The sequence below is a fragment of the Sciurus carolinensis genome, chromosome 6, assembly GCF_902686445.1.
Source record: "Sciurus carolinensis chromosome 6, mSciCar1.2, whole genome shotgun sequence".
Lineage (NCBI taxonomy): Eukaryota > Metazoa > Chordata > Mammalia > Rodentia > Sciuridae > Sciurus > Sciurus carolinensis.
In genome coordinates, this window is record NC_062218.1 from 78,204,631 (window position 1) to 78,223,234 (window position 18,604).

The 18,604-nt window shown below is 48.1% G+C and overlaps 1 protein-coding gene across 1 annotated transcript; it reads left to right on the forward strand.

Annotated features, from left to right (window-relative positions):
• The first annotated feature begins 1,893 nt into the window (after positions 1-1,893).
• Nr2f1 (nuclear receptor subfamily 2 group F member 1) lies at positions 1,894-11,448 on the forward strand. Its single transcript, XM_047556316.1, has 3 exons — positions 1,894-2,365; positions 4,814-5,341; positions 10,391-11,448. The coding sequence occupies exons 1-3, from the start codon at positions 1,903-1,905 to the stop codon at positions 10,669-10,671; spliced, it is 1,272 nt and encodes a 423-aa protein (XP_047412272.1). The 5' UTR covers positions 1,894-1,902; the 3' UTR covers positions 10,672-11,448.
• The last annotated feature ends 7,156 nt before the right edge of the window (positions 11,449-18,604 follow it).

Consider the following 18,604-nt stretch of genomic DNA (forward strand, 5'->3'; position numbering starts at 1 on the left):
CAGCGATCTCCATAGAAACGTGTCAGTTTCAATAGTAGTGTCAAAGTTCACTATATACAGACATTCGCGCAGATCCCCCTTTCGGAAACATTGCTCTGCGAGTCCTCCCGTTTAAACGCATTCAATTTTTAGGTCTCTCTCTCTCTCTCTCTCTCTCTCTCTCTCTCTCTCTCTCTCTCTCTCTCTCTCTCTCTCCCCTCTCCCTCTTCTCTCTCTCTCTTTCTCTCTGTCTCTCTGTCTCTTTCTCTCTCTTCTATTGCCCTCTTTCTCCCTCTCTCTTCTCTTTCTCTTTTCTTACATATTCTACTAGTTGTTTCCCCTTCTTGTCCTTTCTCTTTTTCTCCCTCCTCCTTGTCTCTTTTACTCCATTCCTGCAGAAGAGAGAGGACTAAACTCAAAAAAAAAAAAAAAAAAAAAAGAGGAGGAGGAGGAGGAGGCACCCCCTTCGTATTCTTCTTATCTTTATTTTATACATATATGATTTTTTTTTGGAGGGAGGGTGTTGGTTCCCGGCTGAAGAGCACTTATTTAAAATACTAAAAAAAGAACATTTTTGGGAGATCTCCAGGGTTTTTTTAACTAGCTCTGTGTGTTATAGCAGAAGAAGCAGAAGAAGGAGCAAGAAAGAGGAAAAGAAGATTATTTATTCGACCTACTTTGGATGTCTCTCTCGCTTTTTCTTTTTCCTTTTTTTTGCAATTACTTTCTTCTGATTTTTATTTTTTTTCTATTTCGCTGTGAATTCGTCGCCGGCGTGAATTATCTTGTATTTTTCTCCCCCTTCCGTCACCTCTTGAAAGAAGAAGGCAGCGAGAGCCCGGCGCCACCGGCACAACAAAAAGAGCAAAGTGTGTGATCTTCCTCGCCGGCTGCCTCCCGCTCTCCAGCGCTGCCTTCCTGAATGGCTGGCTGCGTCCGGCCCTGGACCTGGCCCCCCGACACCCGCGCGCCCTGATCGCCACCGGCAGCCTCGCCCGGCATCCTGCTCGACTCACCCCGCTCCCCGCACTCCCGAGCCCCACGAGGGCTCCCACTGGGACAGCGGCGGCGGCGAGGGCGGTCCCGGCCTCGGCTCCCGTTCGGGCAACGGCCCCGACTCCAGCTCGGACTCCGGCCCCGGCCCGGGCTTCTCCAGCGGCGATAGCCGCAGCAGTTGAGGCTGTAGCTCCAGCGGCGCCTGCAGCCGCGACCTCCTCCTCAGCCGCCGCCGCCTCCGCCCTCGCCGGCTTCCTCTATGTCGGCTCAGCCCGCGCGCTGCGCGTAGCCCGAGCGGACAGCAGGCGGGCGGGCGCCCGGCGCGGGTGAGCGAGTGTGTGTGCGAGTGTGTGTGTGCGCGGGGGTGCGGGCAAGGCGGAGGGCGAGTGTGTGCGCGCGCCGTGGCCCATGCCCGCCGCCCCCGGCGCTGCGCCCCGCGCCGCTCCCGGCTGCCGCCTGTGCCATTTCTGATTTTGCAACTTGGGGAAGAAGAAAAAAGCGAGAGAAGGGAGCTTGCTCGCCGGGGGGTGGGGAGGGGGGAAGGAGAGCACGGCCCCCCCAGGAACGGAGCGCGGGGGGAGCGGGCGAGGGGAGCAGGGGTGTTGGGGGGGGAGCCTGAGAGCCTGGGGGGGCTGCAAAAAGAGAGAAAGAAAACAGCAGGAACCACAACAAAACGCCAGCAGGGCGGGCGGGCGCGCAGCAGCAGCGGGGCGGCCGAGGCAGTAACGGCGGCAGCGGCGGCAGCGGCGGAGGCAGCGGCCGGTGCCCGGCTCGGGCTCGGCTCCCGCGACCCCGGGGCGCCCGGTGGGCCCCCCGCCCCCTCCCCCTCCCCCCTTCCCCTTCCCCTTCCCCTCCCAGCGCGCCCGCGCGCCCCGCGGCCCTCGGCGAGCAGCTCGGCTCCCCCCAGCGCTCCCAGGGCCCAAAGATATGGCAATGGTAGTTAGCAGCTGGCGAGATCCGCAGGACGACGTGGCCGGGGGCAACCCCGGCGGCCCCAACCCCGCAGCGCAGGCGGCCCGCGGCGGCGGCGGCGGCGCCGGCGAGCAGCAGCAGCAGGCGGGCTCGGGCGCTCCGCACACGCCGCAGACCCCGGGCCAGCCTGGAGCGCCCGCCACCCCCGGCACGGCGGGGGACAAGGGCCAGGGCCCGCCTGGTTCGGGCCAGAGCCAGCAGCATATCGAGTGCGTGGTGTGCGGGGACAAGTCGAGCGGCAAGCACTACGGCCAATTCACCTGCGAGGGCTGCAAAAGTTTCTTCAAGAGGAGCGTCCGCAGGAACTTAACTTACACATGCCGTGCCAACAGGAACTGTCCCATCGACCAGCACCACCGCAACCAGTGCCAATACTGCCGCCTCAAGAAGTGCCTCAAAGTGGGCATGAGGCGGGAAGGTGAATATTTCTTCTCTGCTTCTCTCCCCGCGCTTAGCCCGCTTCCCTGGCTCTCTTTCTCTCTCGCCGGGGTGGCTGTTGTATGGGGCTGGGGTTCCTGGGGTTCCTGTGGTCCCGGCCCGTCCCAGCTTCCCCAGTCCCCGCTGCATTCCTCCCCCAGCGTCCCCCCCCCCCCCGCGCTCAGCTCGCTGCCGCTGCCTCCCCCTCCCAGCCTGCGCTCCTCTCCTCTCCCCGGCTCCCCCACCCCGCCCGCTGCCTGCTTAGGATTGTGTCCCTGGGATCATGAGCTATGGCTTAAATCCCCTCCCTTCCTCTGTTGGATGTGCTCGGTGTGTGTCTCTTTCCCGCGTGTGCGTGAGGATGCTTGGGGATGTGCTGGCATGAACTTGGGCAGGGATGTTTATTTTCCCCCAGGAAACTGTTTCTGTGTTTTTTTCATTCCACTTTCCCCTTCACCTTTTCATACCCTTTATTTTAAAAGGGAGAGGGCTGGGGGCTGGAGTACCCTGAGCTGTAGATTCATTGCTGCCATCATCCTTTTGGAAGCTTAGCTTGGAAAAAGAGGAGTGAGATTTATTGCACTTGTAGGTCTAATTAGGGGGGAAGGGGGGCTTTTGGCCTGTTCACTGGTTCCCTCTCCTCTTCACGGAGCTGGGGCCGCCTCCTCCAGAGCTATGGCCTTGTTTTCACCCCTCTACTTTGAAAGGAAAGTTTGTGACTGAACTGTGCTTTCATAGTAGTGTCATTTTTTTAAAGCATGATACTCATTTTATTTCTTCATCAAACTCCACCCTCTGCTTAAATACTGCATACAAATTACAATTTACAACGGCATTTACCGATCCTTCTGATTTGGCCATAATGCATAGACTGCAGCTGGCATGAGCTTCCACATCATTTAATCCCTCTTGTATGGGTTTGCTTTAAAAACACACACACACAACTTTTGATGTATTTGGATATGCTTCATGTTCATGTGGCAAGAGATGCAGCACTTTTCTTATAAATATATTTAGCTGTTTATAGTTAAAGTTTATCTCCTGACAATCATTAAAGATGCCTTATAGTCAAATTAGCGAACCAGTCAATTTTGCAGAATGCAGATTACTCCTTCTTGTAATTGACTTTAAAATTATATTTTATATGCCACAAGAAAATAAATTGAATTCCTTCAGATTTCAAGGAGCAGGCAAATATGACGACTTCATTTCTAGCTCCAGGGAGATTTTGTAGGCATTTGGGGAAAAAAAAAAAAAAAAAACTTTGAATTGTGCTCTCATTTAATTGAAAAATAACTGCCAAGTTCAAAACTATAATTAGAAAAAAGTATTCTAGCCATTATGCTTCAAGATCTTAAATTGCATTGGAACTTGCATTGAAATTAGAATCAAAGCAAACTTAAGAAAATAGTGCACAACCTGAAATAAGGCAGCTACATGTACATGGACATATCTATATTAATTGTTGGGGGGAGAGTTCAGTAGCCCTAACTTTTCCTAAAGTTGTCTTTGTTTACATGGCAATTTAAAACGTTGGCACTGTTGAAGTAAAACATACACATTTTTTTTTTAAAAAAAACTTTGGTCAGCTTTAAGAACTCAAAGCATGCTTACGTTTTGCATTCAGATGGTTAATGAATCCAGTGTTTTTGCAGTTGCAAGCTCGTGCATTCACTGGGCAAAAGCTGGCTGCAGGTTGCAGTGGCACGGATCAGAACAGACATTAATTATATTTCCCACTTTTTTCAATAATGTTTGGCTACTGTAAGTTAAACCTTTTTCTTGAAAAATTTCAATTTTCTGTTGCTTTTAATAGTGAGAACTTTGTGTGGGGCGATGGGGAGGAGGGAAAAGGGAGGGGTACAGGAATACTTGTTCTCTACTCAAAAGTTGTAAGTGGTTAGTAGGATATGTAACTTGTATCTATGTTAAGGATAATACCATAGCATTTTAAGAGAATATGGAAACATTTTATGAGCAAAACGCTGCTTGTTTGCAAATGAAGAGGCCGCTAGGTATTTGCCTCCAACCACAACCTTTCTCAGGTTTCGCCTTTTTTTTTTTTTTTTTTTCCCCCTTAACCCTGATTTGCTTCATTCTGGAGGGGTAAATGGGATTTCATTTATTTGTATGTTCCTCTTTGGAAGCCGAGGGGTTGGATGGCACTTTCTTCGCCTTGCGGAGCTGGGGGCCCTGAAGTCAGGCCTAGTTCCGCAGGAGCTGAGATGATCAGGGGCGCAGGCTATGGCTGGACACATCGAGTTGCAGAACTGGAGGGCCTCGCCCAAAATCTCCTCGAGGTGTGGGCTTTGAGAACCAACGGTTTAGATATGCTCCGGCGTGTGTGGCTGCGGGAAAAGCTGCTGCATTGTGTCGGATGCGCTGCGGCGCGCGATGTTCGCAAGCCCCCTGGATGCACATTGCCTCTTTTCTCTCTTTCTTTTGTCAGCGGTTCAGCGAGGAAGAATGCCTCCAACTCAGCCCAATCCAGGCCAGTACGCACTCACCAACGGGGACCCCCTCAATGGCCACTGCTACCTGTCTGGCTACATCTCACTGCTGCTGCGCGCCGAGCCCTACCCCACGTCGCGCTATGGCAGCCAGTGCATGCAGCCCAACAACATCATGGGCATCGAGAACATCTGCGAGCTGGCCGCGCGCCTGCTCTTCAGCGCCGTCGAGTGGGCCCGCAACATCCCCTTCTTCCCGGATCTGCAGATCACCGACCAGGTGTCCCTGCTGCGCCTCACCTGGAGCGAGTTGTTCGTGCTCAACGCGGCCCAGTGCTCCATGCCGCTGCACGTGGCGCCGCTGCTGGCCGCCGCGGGCCTGCACGCCTCGCCCATGTCCGCCGACCGCGTCGTGGCCTTCATGGACCACATCCGCATCTTTCAGGAGCAGGTGGAGAAGCTCAAGGCTCTGCACGTCGATTCGGCCGAGTACAGCTGCCTCAAAGCCATCGTGCTGTTCACGTCAGGTGAGGCTGCGGTCGGTCGCCGGGAGGGCAGGCCGCTCCGGGAGCCAGGGCAAGCGCCTCCCTGCCCAGGCCTGGCTTCCCGCGTCTCCCGCGTCGCCAGGGCCACGGCCTTAGGCCGAACGCTCACCGGACTTTGGGCCTGGCGTAGGTCTCCGGCCCCGGCGCGGGAACCCCGCCGGCCGCACCGCTGCCATCTTGGGAGCGCGGCAGTGCGGGAGCCGAGGCTGCGCGGCTGCGTCCCGCTGGCAGCCGGGCCTGAAGGCCGGGACCCCGGCGTGGGTCCGCGGCTGCGGTGGGTGTGCATCTGGGGAGGAGGGGGAGGCGGTGCTGTGGATCCGTCTGGCTGCGCGTGTGTACGGTGTGTGTGTGTGTGTGTGTGTGAGTGTGAGTGTGTGTGTGTGAGCGAGCGTGAGCCAGAGCTCAGCATTTCTGTGGGAGGAGAGGGAAGGAAGAGAACGTGGGAATGTGACTTCCTACTCTGTGTGGCACTTTCCCTGGATGAGTTTCCCGACAGAAAGAGACACATAGAGGTGGAAAGAGAAGAATACGCGCAAATAAATCATAAATAATCCTACTTTATTGCTGCCTGATTTTCCCTTATCGGAAACCATTCATGTTTGCAGTTGCTGAGGTTATTGAGGGTCATAAAAAACGGATTCGATCTAAACAAGAAAGATAAAAAACAAAAGCAATACTGTAGAATCCGCAAATAAGAAAGGATTCCCGGCCTGGAGATAAATTTCATAGCTATGCAAAACACACGGAACACTGAAAATTTAAAGGAGTGCCTTTAAAATATCAAATTGAGTGTAGGTGGTTGTAACATGGATGTTAACAATTTCTCTTATGATAGATGGTTCAAATTAACTTCCAGGAAAGTGCATTAACGTTTCCTTTGAAGGGCTCTGGTCTGAGCCTCTGAGAACACTGCCCGCCTTTTATTATTGTAACCTGTAAGAGGGAAACATATAAACACCCCGTACAGCAGGTAATGGGGGGAAATATAAACAAAGCCAGAAAGGAGGCTGGTGTGGAACAGTGCTGCTTAGATTGGGTCTTGGGCCGAGCCCACTGTGAGTAGGGGTAGCTGCAGTTTTATCACCATTGTTGGCACTATTGTTTTTAATTCCTCCATTCGGAGAATAAATAAACCATTCTAATAAATCTATCCTACAGAGGGGCCCTCCAAAGGCCAAATTAAAACCATTCTTGAGCAGAGATGGCAAAACCACTTTCCCAAGGCCTTGTTGAACAGTAAGCAGTGGTAAAATCTATCAATATTTCTTGGCTTTCATGCGTGAAGAATCGTATTTACATTGTATTAAAATGACTCTTAAATTTGCACAATATTGCAATGTAGCAAATGTAGTATTAATATCGATCTGAACAGCAGATAATTTATTTAGACAAGAGTATCTCATTTGTATGCAGGGTGGCCAGAGCCATGGACTTGGACTGCCCCCCTTTTACTTTCAGTGCAAATGCAGGTCCGCTGGTGAGAGAAGGAGTATTCTTTGCAAGAGGATAAAGTGCAAACCTTAAAACAAATGGAAGATTTATTGAATAGCCTCCTTGGTGTTTGAATGCATTTTATCTTAATAAGTCTTCCTGATGGAAACGTGTTTTTCAAAAGTGACAAAGAGCCTGGGAAGCAGCGACCAGGCTGCTTTAGCTCTGGCAGGCATGGGGCCTGGCTGGCTCTCCACCACCCGGTTCTTTAGCCAAATTCATCAGGAAGCAAGCCAGTGTCAGGGAAGCTAGGGTTTTAAAATCTCATCCAGTGAGGTGTCTTGAAGCAGAAATGTGACTTGGAGCTGGACAGAGGTCTTCTCAAGAAAGGTCTCCCCCCCCCCCTTGTTCCCCCAAGGTTCTTTGACTCCCCTTGACTCTACTGATCTTGTGCCCTTTCCCAGAGAGAGGCAAGGACTGTGCCGGCTGCGGGGAACATTATGGAATTATTCATGCTTTTCTTTTAACTTTCCATCTTAAAACATTCCTGTGAAAAGTGTACCATTTTTTAAAAAAAGTTTTCCAAAGAAGTTTCTTGAACCAAGTCTTCAAGGTGCAAGGGATGCCGAGAAGTGAACAATAATATTATTTTGTTGGAAAACTGCAAGCAGAATATCTGAAAATGGAAATAGAGCTGTCAGTAGTAATTCACCCCCCTCTCCTCCATACAACACATTTCCACTTTTGACTAAACTTGTTTTGATTGCCAGCCAGAAGGGAATTCATGGGTAGCCTTCTCAAAGTCATCCAACTTTTAAGCAAACTTTGAATGATGGAAAAGACAGTTTTAGACATATTGTCCAACGTGGTTTGCTCTGGCTAAGTATTTGAAGCTGGCACGGGGGGGTCCCCTGTGGTGGTTTTCACATTTGGCCTCCGGATGGTATGTTTAATCCTTAATATTCTGGACAGCATCCAAGGACTAGGTCATGACCTAAACTACTTTTTTAAAAAAAAATTCATTAATTCATACACCTAAATATTCCTTCAAATAAATGAGACTGTCTCTGAAAGGAGTCATCTAGTTAACATAAATACAATAAATCCATTTTCAGCACAATAATAACTTTGATTTCTAGTTATGGCAGCTGATTACATCTATATTTCCTGAACACTAAACTCTTCTGAATATACAACATGAAATACATTCTCTGCACTACAAAGGCTAAGCCGGGAGGGCCTGAGCAGTAATGGTTATTTATTTACATAATTTCTTTTCCATACACTGTAGAAGAAATATTGAGGGTTCCCACATTGACACTACCATATAAAAAGTGAGACATGGATTTTGCACAATTCATCTCCTTTTCTTATCTGAAATATAACTCATGAGTGTAAATATGTACTGCATTTCACCTCCTGCTCGCCTAACTTTGCCACGGTAATCCCCCAATTGATGTGAGTTCATACTCTTAGTCCACACTTAGGAAAATTCTGTTGCAATGGGGTTAATGAATACCCAGGGTGAGAAGCCAGGCCCAGAACTAGGGCTCGTGCTAGAGGGAGACCACAGGCCCAGCTAGAAGCACTGTACTCCCAAAGAAGGAAAGAAATGGAAGCAGAGAGCACAGAACTCAAGCTTAACTTTCCCGGGGTTCTCTCTTGAAGTGGCCTGTCTGGGAGTAGGAGCACTCTGGGGGCCCTATTTCCAAATATCAGATAACTATTTTACTGATCTGAGGGGTTGCCATATGGATCATTAAATTTTTTTCTGGGATATCAATGGTTCCTTTCCATATTGCATTGTCTTGGGCTGAAAGTGATTCATGGCATAATGAGAGATAATTCATGTAAAGTAAGATATATGTAAATATGGATCTGCAGGATGGTCATTCACTGGACCAAGTTAGCAAACAGAACCAAGGGCACACCTCTTTAAGCAGTGAAACCCCAAAGAGTTTCTGCCCTTGCCCTGCTAGCCATGAAATCTCACAGGCTTCCCAATTCAAGCCAGTGTGGATACATTCAACCAGGTGGCTCTAGTAATTAAACATATGAAAGGAACCCAGTCTGAATCTGAGGTCAAAGGGGACTTGCCTCAGAAGATCTTGAATTATCGGTAGTTTTATTTGTATTTTTGCTTGAGGCCATAGCCTTGTAGATGAAGGTATTACAATGCTTTGTAAATCCTAGCTCTTGAAACATAAGGATATAAAGCTCAGAAACTCAGTGAATGCGGGTTTCACTTTGAATCATTCGTGGTGTCTTCTTTAGGGTCACACTTGCCCATTCACAAAAATATAGTGTCCTTTTGGGGGCATTGCCACACATGTATTTCTTACAGATCTATGTATTAGCAAACTATGTCTTTGATCTCTAGTGAACCTCCTGACTAGCTAAGGGCCTCTGTGATCTTCCTATTTCTAAAATATTTATTATTAATATGAGAAACAACACAAGTATTTGAACTAAGGTGGAAGCCTTCACTCTATTCCTCTGATTCCACCTAAACCCTCCATTTGCTTGCCTCAGGTTAGTTGATAAAGTATCATCTGATGTCTTGAAATGTTTTTAGAAGACCAATAAGGGCCTTGGTTGATATGAAATGAGTGCACAGATCTTGAGATGTCATCATTGTGCAGAGGTACTTTTTTTCTCCTTAGGTCCTACCACAGGAAACCTATCTCCCCCAAGTTTCCTTTAACTTCCCGCTCCCTGGTTCTGAACCGGCAACAGCTGCTACTGCCTCTAGCCCAGCTTTGTGTCTGTTCACCGAAGATGTCTCCTTTCGGCTGCCTAGAATAACTGAGCCATATTCCTCCTGATTAGTATACAGTTTAGAGATGTGACCAATTTTCAATTACTTGATTTAAGGCACAGATAGAAGTGTATACTCTCAAGGAGGATTTGCTGCAGACTCTTTGCTTGCATAGATAGTGGATCTCAAATCCTACATTGCTAAAAGCATGAGCTTGATCTGATTTTAGGCACTGCCAGCCCATGATTCCTTACCTGCCCCCCTACACACACGCGTGCGGGGACACACACTTGTGCTCAGTACACGATCTAGGTTCTCCTTGAGTTTTCTAGTTGGGGTCACTTGGATTTGAGAGGGGACTCCAAGAAGGCTTTAGGAATTGCCTCCACGCTGTATACTTTTTACAGGGGTCTGAACACCTCAAAATGGGGCAAAATGGGGAAATTCCTCCCTTTAAAGAACACAGCCAGAAAGATGCTCCCCTGCAGGCGAGTACAGGTTGCTACACACAGCAAAGATGGCTCCAGCATCGTACATTATTTAATCCAAAGGGAAAAGGGGAAAAACAAAGAATCTAGAGAGGTTGCTGCCTCTGCATGTGTGTGCATCTCTCTCCAGCTCCCCTATGCTACAGTGGGGATTTGATTTATTTTTATTTGTATATGGGCTGATGAAAGAAATGGTGAAGGAGAGAGTGGGAAGGTATGGAGGGGAGGAGTTCCATTTTTTCCTTCTTTTCTTCTCTTTAAAAAATTAATGGCTTGTTGTTTGTGCCTTTGCTGCTCTCCAGCTAACCATGTGCCCCCTTTCCCTTTCTCTCCCTCCTGTGGCTGCTCCGGCAGATGCCTGTGGCCTGTCGGATGCCGCCCACATCGAAAGCCTGCAGGAGAAATCACAGTGCGCATTGGAGGAATATGTGAGGAGCCAGTACCCCAACCAGCCCAGCCGCTTTGGCAAACTGCTGCTGCGACTGCCCTCGCTGCGCACGGTATCCTCCTCTGTCATCGAGCAGCTCTTCTTCGTCCGTTTGGTAGGTAAAACCCCCATTGAGACTCTCATCCGAGATATGTTACTGTCTGGGAGCAGCTTCAACTGGCCTTACATGTCCATCCAGTGCTCCTAGACCCTGGGCGCTTCCTGCCTGCCCCTGCCCGCCCCTAGAAACTCAGAGGACTCACCCAGGCCAAGGACTCCAAAGCCTCGGGGACTCCGGGTGTGGAGGGCCAGGCAGACCAGGCAGGGGAAGGAATGATGAGGACAGAAGCAGCCCACCCTGCAGAAATGCAACTGGAGCTGCAAACCAGGAGAAAAAGAGACTCTTTTAGGATCAGATCTATAAGCACGTTGCAAAGGAAAGAAAAAGGATCTTGTGTCTGGTGAGAAAATGAAAACATTTTTTGGAAGAGAGGACCATAAGAATTTTTAAAAAAACAGAAGGAGACTAATGGACCTTCCAGGATTTATTGTGGACGGATGTGGATATATTCTGTACAGAAAAACAACACATATGGAAATGGACTGAATCCTATGTAGAAAAACACACACACACACACACACACACACACCGAACATTGTTATTCATTTTGTAAAATACTAGTCTTTATTTTCATTTTTTGTAAAATTTAAACATCGTATGCGCATAAAGAAAAAAGGAAACAAGAATTAGGGGGAAATAACATTTTCCAAATAATTATAAAAAATTTGTCCTGTGTCTATGTATCTATATCTGTTTTGTATTTTTTTCTGGTTCCAAACCAGATTTCCTGTGATTCTATACTAATAATTTTTGATATAACCCTTTGCTTCTTATAATGAGTGCGATATATGTTGTCGAGGCTGTTCTTCAAGAATTAAAATTGAAGTGAAAATTTAAACAAAAATAAAAGAATTTAGCAAAACCCATGTGTGTGGTTGCTTGGCTGATGTCATCAGTACAAGAGAACCCCCTTGTTAATTTCCAGCTCAACTATTACTAGAATTGGGTATTTTGGGGGAAGTAGAAAAATTTAAGTTCCAATACCGAGTTGAATACTAGTTTACGAAAACTAGTCACTGTCTTGGTTTTGTAAATGTGGAGGTCCAGGCTCTGTAAAGGCTGGAGTCCTCAAGTGTAGGATGCCCTGGTGGAGGACAGGAATGGTTGTGACTTTGTGGACTAAAGGTAGCCCTGTACACATCTGGGTAGGGAACTGGGGTAGCCTGGGTCTGGGTCAGGCCCTGGGGCTGTCTCTAGGCACCAAGAACATAGACACAGTCTGCTTCAGTGACCAGTGATGGCAGCAGCTGGGTGGGAACTTGATGAGTTGGAGAGATTTGGGAGAAACATACAGGGTGGTACTTAAGCAGAGCAGAAAAAAAAAAGGGTGCTGCTCAGAGTCCTCTGAGCCTTGGGTTGATAGGTGCACGCCAGTGGTTGGAGGGTCCCACCTCTCCCCAGCTCCAGGATAGTGTCAGGCCCTCTACTTCAGAGTTTTCTGACTTTGTTCCTCTGAAGATCTGACTGTGGTTACCCTTTCCTTCCAGACCCTATGATGAGGGCTCCTAAGATGGTCCTGGAGTTCTGGTGGGTGGACTGAAGTGCCCCCTGCCCCTGTGACTCTTAGCAGGGCGCTGACCCAGAACCTAGGAGTTGGGAGTTGAACTGAAGGGAGTTCTTCCCAGAAGGCATTTGGGTCCTTATGGCTCTTTAAGGGCAGAAGCCTCCCCTTGGGGCCTCTAGTTGGGTGTGCGTGGGGGGCAGCTCTCTGTAACAGCTTTCGGAGCATGAATGTTTTATAGGATCTGAGCTGGAGCTGTGAGAACACATACTGCCAAGGGAGCTCTTTCTTAGTGTATTAATAAAGCCAGATCTTCAAAAATAACACCTCTCACCCTCCCCCTCCCCCCCAGCCCCAGACAGGCCTGTATGAGGCAAGAGCTTCACTTTCAGAAATCACTGGCAATGTTTTGCTTTCAATTTGCTGTCTAGAAGTCTCCAGGTGCTACCCCAAAAAATGCATTAACAGGCTCCCGCACTCCAATTCGCTTAAGGTTTTTAGTATTCTGAGTGCAACATAGCATGGGCAAGGCCTAGCTCACTGTGGAGAAACCACTGTAGGCTCAAGATCAGAAATCAGGCTGCCTGGGGACCACCCAAGGTAGAACAGCAGGGTGTAAAGCCCTAGAGCAACCAGAACTACTCCCTGGAGTGATCCTCTGCACCACACCCAAGGACTTCTTTGGGCCCAAGCTGAATTCCCAGCAGGTTGGACACCTAAGTCAGGAGAGGGTGAGGAGAGCTAATATAAAATTCCTGATCACCTTACAGGAGGTATAGGAACCCACTTCTATTGCCTAAGGGCAGAGTGTGGGGATTGGGGTGAGATGGGCTGCAGTTAGGGCACCGAGGTGGCTGGGAGACCAGCAACCACAGAAAGCTCACCAATCTTTCTTGCCTTTCTTGAAATGAGATGTAAATATATTCATTACAATGCAATCCCTCTAATGAAAACAGATAAACATTTTCATAGATCAGAAACACACTTTACAATTAATTTCAACATCAAGGTCCAAGAACAAGGCACCCAGTATAGAAAGAGGCCAGAGATGATCTAGGATTTTGCTCCAGTGTTCAAAAGTAGCAGTGATGACTTGACTCTTGCTCACAGGGTCCAGGGTTACTCATGGCCTGGGAAATCCTAACCACCCCTCTAAGCCTGGGCCCAAACTGGGGCTCAAACCCCACTGCACAGGGAGAAGTGCAGGGCTTCATATGATCTCATAAACTCCCTTGGGCTCTTGGAGGAGCCAGGAATTCTTTGGTCTGACAGGAAACCAGGGAGGAAGGGGTTCCCACATATCCTCACCTATTTGGAGGTCAGGGCAGTGGGTTTCTCCTGTTATCTCCTGGGTGGCAGGTGGTCCCCACCTGTATGACACATAGACAGTCACAGAATCAGAGATCACTTTGTGTCTCATTCAGAAAGACAGAACCTTCCAGGGACTCAGGGATCATTGGGCAGTCCTGCTGGGCCCAACAGGTTACCCAAAGGCTTTCCATTCTTGGAATGTGGAAAGGACTCGAGAATCAACTCTCCATAAGGGACAATTTAGAAAAACCAAGACGGCAGCATCTAAACCGTGGATTGACCCTTGTGACAACCGAAAAGGGCCTTCTACTCCAGGCAATCTAAAAGCTCCGTCCTCCTCCTGCCTGGATTGACCAGTGGCTGCGTCTCAGGGGATGAGGGTTGAGCAGTTCGAGTAACCCGAGGTCTCATAGTGCAAAGCGGCAGGCCCCAGTTGCGGCCGGGCTGTCCGGCTTCCAAGCACAGTGATTTCTCAGACCCTGGTTGCAGCTATGGCTCAGGACCTGAAGAAGGGGTGAGGTGGAGCAGGCAGAAGCTTCCTCTGCCCGGGTGGCCGCCAGGAGGCTCCGGAGTACCGAGCCCGCCTTCATGCCATGCGCCAGGGGGAGCCATGGAACTCCGGTGTAAGGCTGCAGACAGGTGCAGACCAGACGGTTGTCTTGGGGCATGTAGCCCTGCCTCAGCCTGTCAAAGCTGTTTCAGTCCTAAAGAATTGGGAGAGTAGAGCTGGGTTAACTCGTCGAGGTGGAACTAACGGGTTCCCCAGGTCCAAAGGAAATTCATCTTATCAGTTGGAGAGCAGCCCACATAAGGTGACTTTCCTTATGAAATTAACTGTGACTTAGGAAAGTTAACGTTCTTTTTTTCTAATCCAAATACTTGCTGGACAAGGAACTTTAGGAACTTTTAAAGTCAGTTTAAACTACTTTAAGCCGTAAGCTTTGCTGAAAACATCAGAAAGGCTATCCTAGCACGTGCTCTCCTCCTGGAATCTCTAGGGAATTATGCCGCGCCTTTTCTGCATCGGGGTATGAGGGACTCAGGGAAGAAAAAGTAAGACCTCTGCAGTCCCTCGCGCCCGCCCCCCACCCCTCCACGTCCCTATCTGGGATCAGGCTATGTGGAAGGAATACCAGAGAGGAGGATGCGGTCCCTGTCGACCAGGACCATTTCGTGCCTTCGGGACTTCTCCCTTCCGGTTACAAGGGTGTTTGTAGGGTCTGGGAGACCTCACCGTTCAGCTTTGCGCTCTGGGCTGTTGGGATCTGGTCCCCCGTAGTTCCCAGCCCACCTGAGATTTTGCATGCTCAGGACAAGCAAAAAATAAAGTATATTTAAAAAAATATCTTTCTCCTCTTACTCCAGTGGTAGGCACTTCTTATATCTCCTACAGTTACTGAATCGCCTCCCGTCAGCTCCAGGATTCCTCAGAACAAATCATCAATGTCTCTGCAAATAGGAGACCATGAGGAGCGTGAGGAGGGAGTGAAGGGGCACACAAGTGGGAACTAATAAAACTCTTGTTAAAGGGCCTGCTCAGGATCCGTGGCGTCACTGGGCCTTTTACTTGAGAAGCCAAAGAGTTGTATTCCTAAATGAGTTAAAGACCCATTTACCTCTGTCGTGTTCTATTCATCAAGCCACAAGTTGAGAGTTCCTAACATGAAACTATTTGTTTGCTTACACAACCAGCTGGGCGCAATTTCACGTCTGAGATATCTATCTGAAAGCGCCTCTCATTTATTATCTCTCCTTGTCAGCGAATCCATTTTCCAGCTTCCCCTCCCCCCTTCGGAGTTTATTTATTTATTTATTGTGGGATTTCTTTGCCTGGGAAGACCAGGGACTGGAACACTCCCCAGGGAGTAGTGGCTCCCTGTGCAGGGTCTGTTGCGCCAGGGCGCACGGATCTAGGAGCAACAGAGGTTCGCACGCTGCCACAGGGGACTCCGACTGGCCCCGACTGGCGGGCAAGCAAGGGTGTAGAGTAGGTGGCAAGTGGGCCTGGCCCGACACTGCAGACCTGCCGTTCTACTTGGATGTCCTCCCTGCTAGCTCTCTCCCAGTGTAAACTTAAACCACCTGTGCGAAGAGTGGGCTTAAGGGGGGCGGTGGGGAGAGCGAGAGGTGAGCCCAGGAGAAGAGGGCCCGAGATTCGGATTTGAGAGATGGTTTCACAAAGCCTCACCTTGTCCCACGGGGCCAATTTCTTCTCCCAGGGTCTGAGCACAGAATGAGTAACCAAGATGTAAATAGTTACGTGATGGGTTGGGGGAGGGGGCAGTGCATTTATTGTGTGTGCGGAGGGGAGAAGGCGCTGCACGTGGTTTCAATTTTGAAGCACAAAGAAATAACATGCAATGCAGAAAATAGGTTTATGAATGTAATTGAGAGGAAAGAAAACAATTAACACGGTGCAAGGTTGCAACTCGGTTCCCCACCCCTTGCTTTCCCTCCTATCCCAATTTTGAGAAATCCGGATCATGTGAATAGAGGAGTCTGGGCAGTTGGATCCCGCTGACAAGGGAACCCCTGATGAGAATCTCAGTGATAGCTGGATAATGGTGTCTATCCATCTCCTGGACTGCTAAGGTCTCCCCTAACCAAGCTGAAAGTAAAGGATCAAATCCCCCAAGTCCAGCGTATAAAATACTCCCAAATGTAAAGAAAGAAAGGAGAAGGGGTGTCTGGGGGACAGAGGGAGAAAAAGAAAAAGAGCGAGGATTTCTTTAAGAAAGACCAGGCTGGTCTCTGCAAGCTATCCTATTGTGTTGATTTAGGAAGACATTTGCTGTATATAACGTTTAAGGCTGATAATATCATTGCGCAGCCAGATAAATAAAGCGTTGGCCCAACGGTGGGGTCAGCGATCGATCTCTGGGCTCAGAGGAAAAAAGAGAGAGACAGGGTCGTGCACGAGGGTCGGTCTGTGTGCTTGTCAGTCGGCAGGCAGGAGCTCGAGTGTGTGTGTGTGTGTGTGTGTGTGTGTGTGCGTCAGACACACACACACAAACACACACACATACACAGAGGGGGGAGAGAGGGGGGGGAGAGAGGGAGGGAGAGGGAGAGAGAGAGAGAGACAGAGAGAGAGAGACAGAGAGACAGAGAGAGAGACAGAGAGAGAGAGAGAGACACCAAGTCTTCAGCTGGCCAAGAGGCTCATTAGCATTCCTAACCCATGGACCTGTGCTGACAACTAACAGAGATATCCGCTCACCACCAGGCCTCCTCTCCTTTTGTCTTCAGATCTGGAAAAGAAAAAGATTTCTCCATGGAAGCTGGAGCCTGAACTTCCATGTGATTGTTCGATATTCAGCTTATTTAAAAAAAAAAAAAAAAAAAAACTATCAGCATTTCTCCTGATCTGCTTTTTAAAACTTCCCTCCTGAAGAGGGAACTTTTTTTGCTTTTCTCTCTCAAAGGGTATTATGTTTGTTGAAACTCGAAGCTTAAATGAAAGAGAAAATCCTCTGAAAATATTTTGCCATTTCTCCTTGTTGATGCAAAGAGAGGTAGATGTTTATGTTTGGCTCACATACACACGTAAAGCTGGTACTTTTAAAAATTTCTAGAACATAGCAACCAGGGGTTGCTTAAGCTTTTGTTTCTCTTCTACTTTGTTTTGTTTTACTACAAGATAAAATTAGCATCCTAATTATTACTTTATCACTCTCCATTGTTTTCAAATAAAGTACATATTTCAAAATCTCATAGGATCTAATTTTGTATTAACCATCAGGAAAACGTACTTTTAGATACCCCCACTATTCTAAGAAATATTTTCAAATTATACTCACTCATGCAGTTTTAATCATTTTCATACTTATTTGGGGGTGTCTTTTCACCTTATCTCACATGGCAAATATGTATTCACTTTGCTTTCCTAGATACTGTTCCTTGAACTCCATCAAACTAGGCAGATAGTTTTACACTGAAGTGTACAAATTATCCCATGTTGACAGATGTTTGTCACTTAGTAACTTCTTTCCAAGTTTTCTCCCCCTCCCCTAAGCCTTCTTTCCAGCTTGCTTTGTTGTTTTAAAATATGCATGTCTCTCACTGGAATGCCAGTCACGAGTGCAAACTTTGTGTCCAACCTCCCACATGAAATGATCCTTTTAGAAGGAACTCGATATGTCTCAATCTTCACTTCACTCAAAGCCTCTGGGTACCGGCCACTCACTCACTGGTTCTGGCTCCAAAATAACTCAGCAGAAACAAGTTTCCAACAAAAAAATCCCCTCGAATGTCTCCCAGGGAAGAAATATAGCTCCTATAATTAAAGGAGGCAACGGCCAGAGGGGGAATGCAGCCGGCAGCCAAAAAAAAGTAAGAGCTTTATTTATTTGCTGATTGAACTTGGGTTGTCATGACCAGCAGGTTTATCCACACTGGAAGTGCTGGAGGCTTGTACTATGCATGTACAGGAGGGAGAAATGTTGGAGAAAAGGAAGGGGAAGGGGGGGAATGACATGGAATAGGAAGAATGAAAGAGACCAGGCCAACTTTGGGACAGAGAAAATGATCTCTGTCAGACAATGTAGAGAAATTTCCTAGCCCTGGATTTCAGAAAAAAAAAAAAAAAAAAAAAAAAAAACTTGTAGCTAGGGGATATGGGGTGGGGGCTCAGAGAGGATTAGGGGATAATTATATAAACTCTTAAATGTGGGGGTATCATCAATAAAAAAGAGGACTCTATTTTCACCAGAAAAGTAATGTGACAGCAGGAAAATTATTAGCTGTACTGTGTGTGGTAATTCGGTGTGTGTGGGGTGGAATTACGGAGGGAGAAGGGAAGAAGTTCCAGGACTCAAAGTAAAAGTATCAGGAAACCAGGAGTCATCCACTCTCCTTGGCAAAACTTGCCTAGGAGATGTGGATGTGAAATCTACTCTAGGAGACATCATCTTTGCACCTTATTTTAATTAGTTTTATCTATAAGAGCTGATTCTGGCATTAGAACCACTTATAGGACAATTTGGCTCCCAGGATAAAGAACATCTCCCAACCTCTTGGACCACCCCCCAAAAGGTGGTTATAAGTTTCAAAACAGAAGGGTTACTCAGGCTGGGCAGCTCATTTCTATTAAAAAGGCAAACTTTAGCACTGATGAAAAACAGATGAATTTTTCTCCCTCTCTCCGAAACAGTTACTCTTTTACTGATGTGAAATGACGTCAGCAATGCCTGCCCTATCCCCTTGGAG

Coding starts and splice junctions, on each gene's coding strand:
- Nr2f1 (XM_047556316.1), top strand. CDS start 1,903: ATGGCAATGGTAGTTAGCAGCTGGCGAGATCCGCAGGACGACGTGGCC. Junction 2,366..4,813: donor AGTGGGCATGAGGCGGGAAG/GTGAATATTTCT, acceptor TTCTTTTGTCAG/CGGTTCAGCGAGGAAGAATG. Junction 5,342..10,390: donor CATCGTGCTGTTCACGTCAG/GTGAGGCTGCGG, acceptor CTGCTCCGGCAG/ATGCCTGTGGCCTGTCGGAT.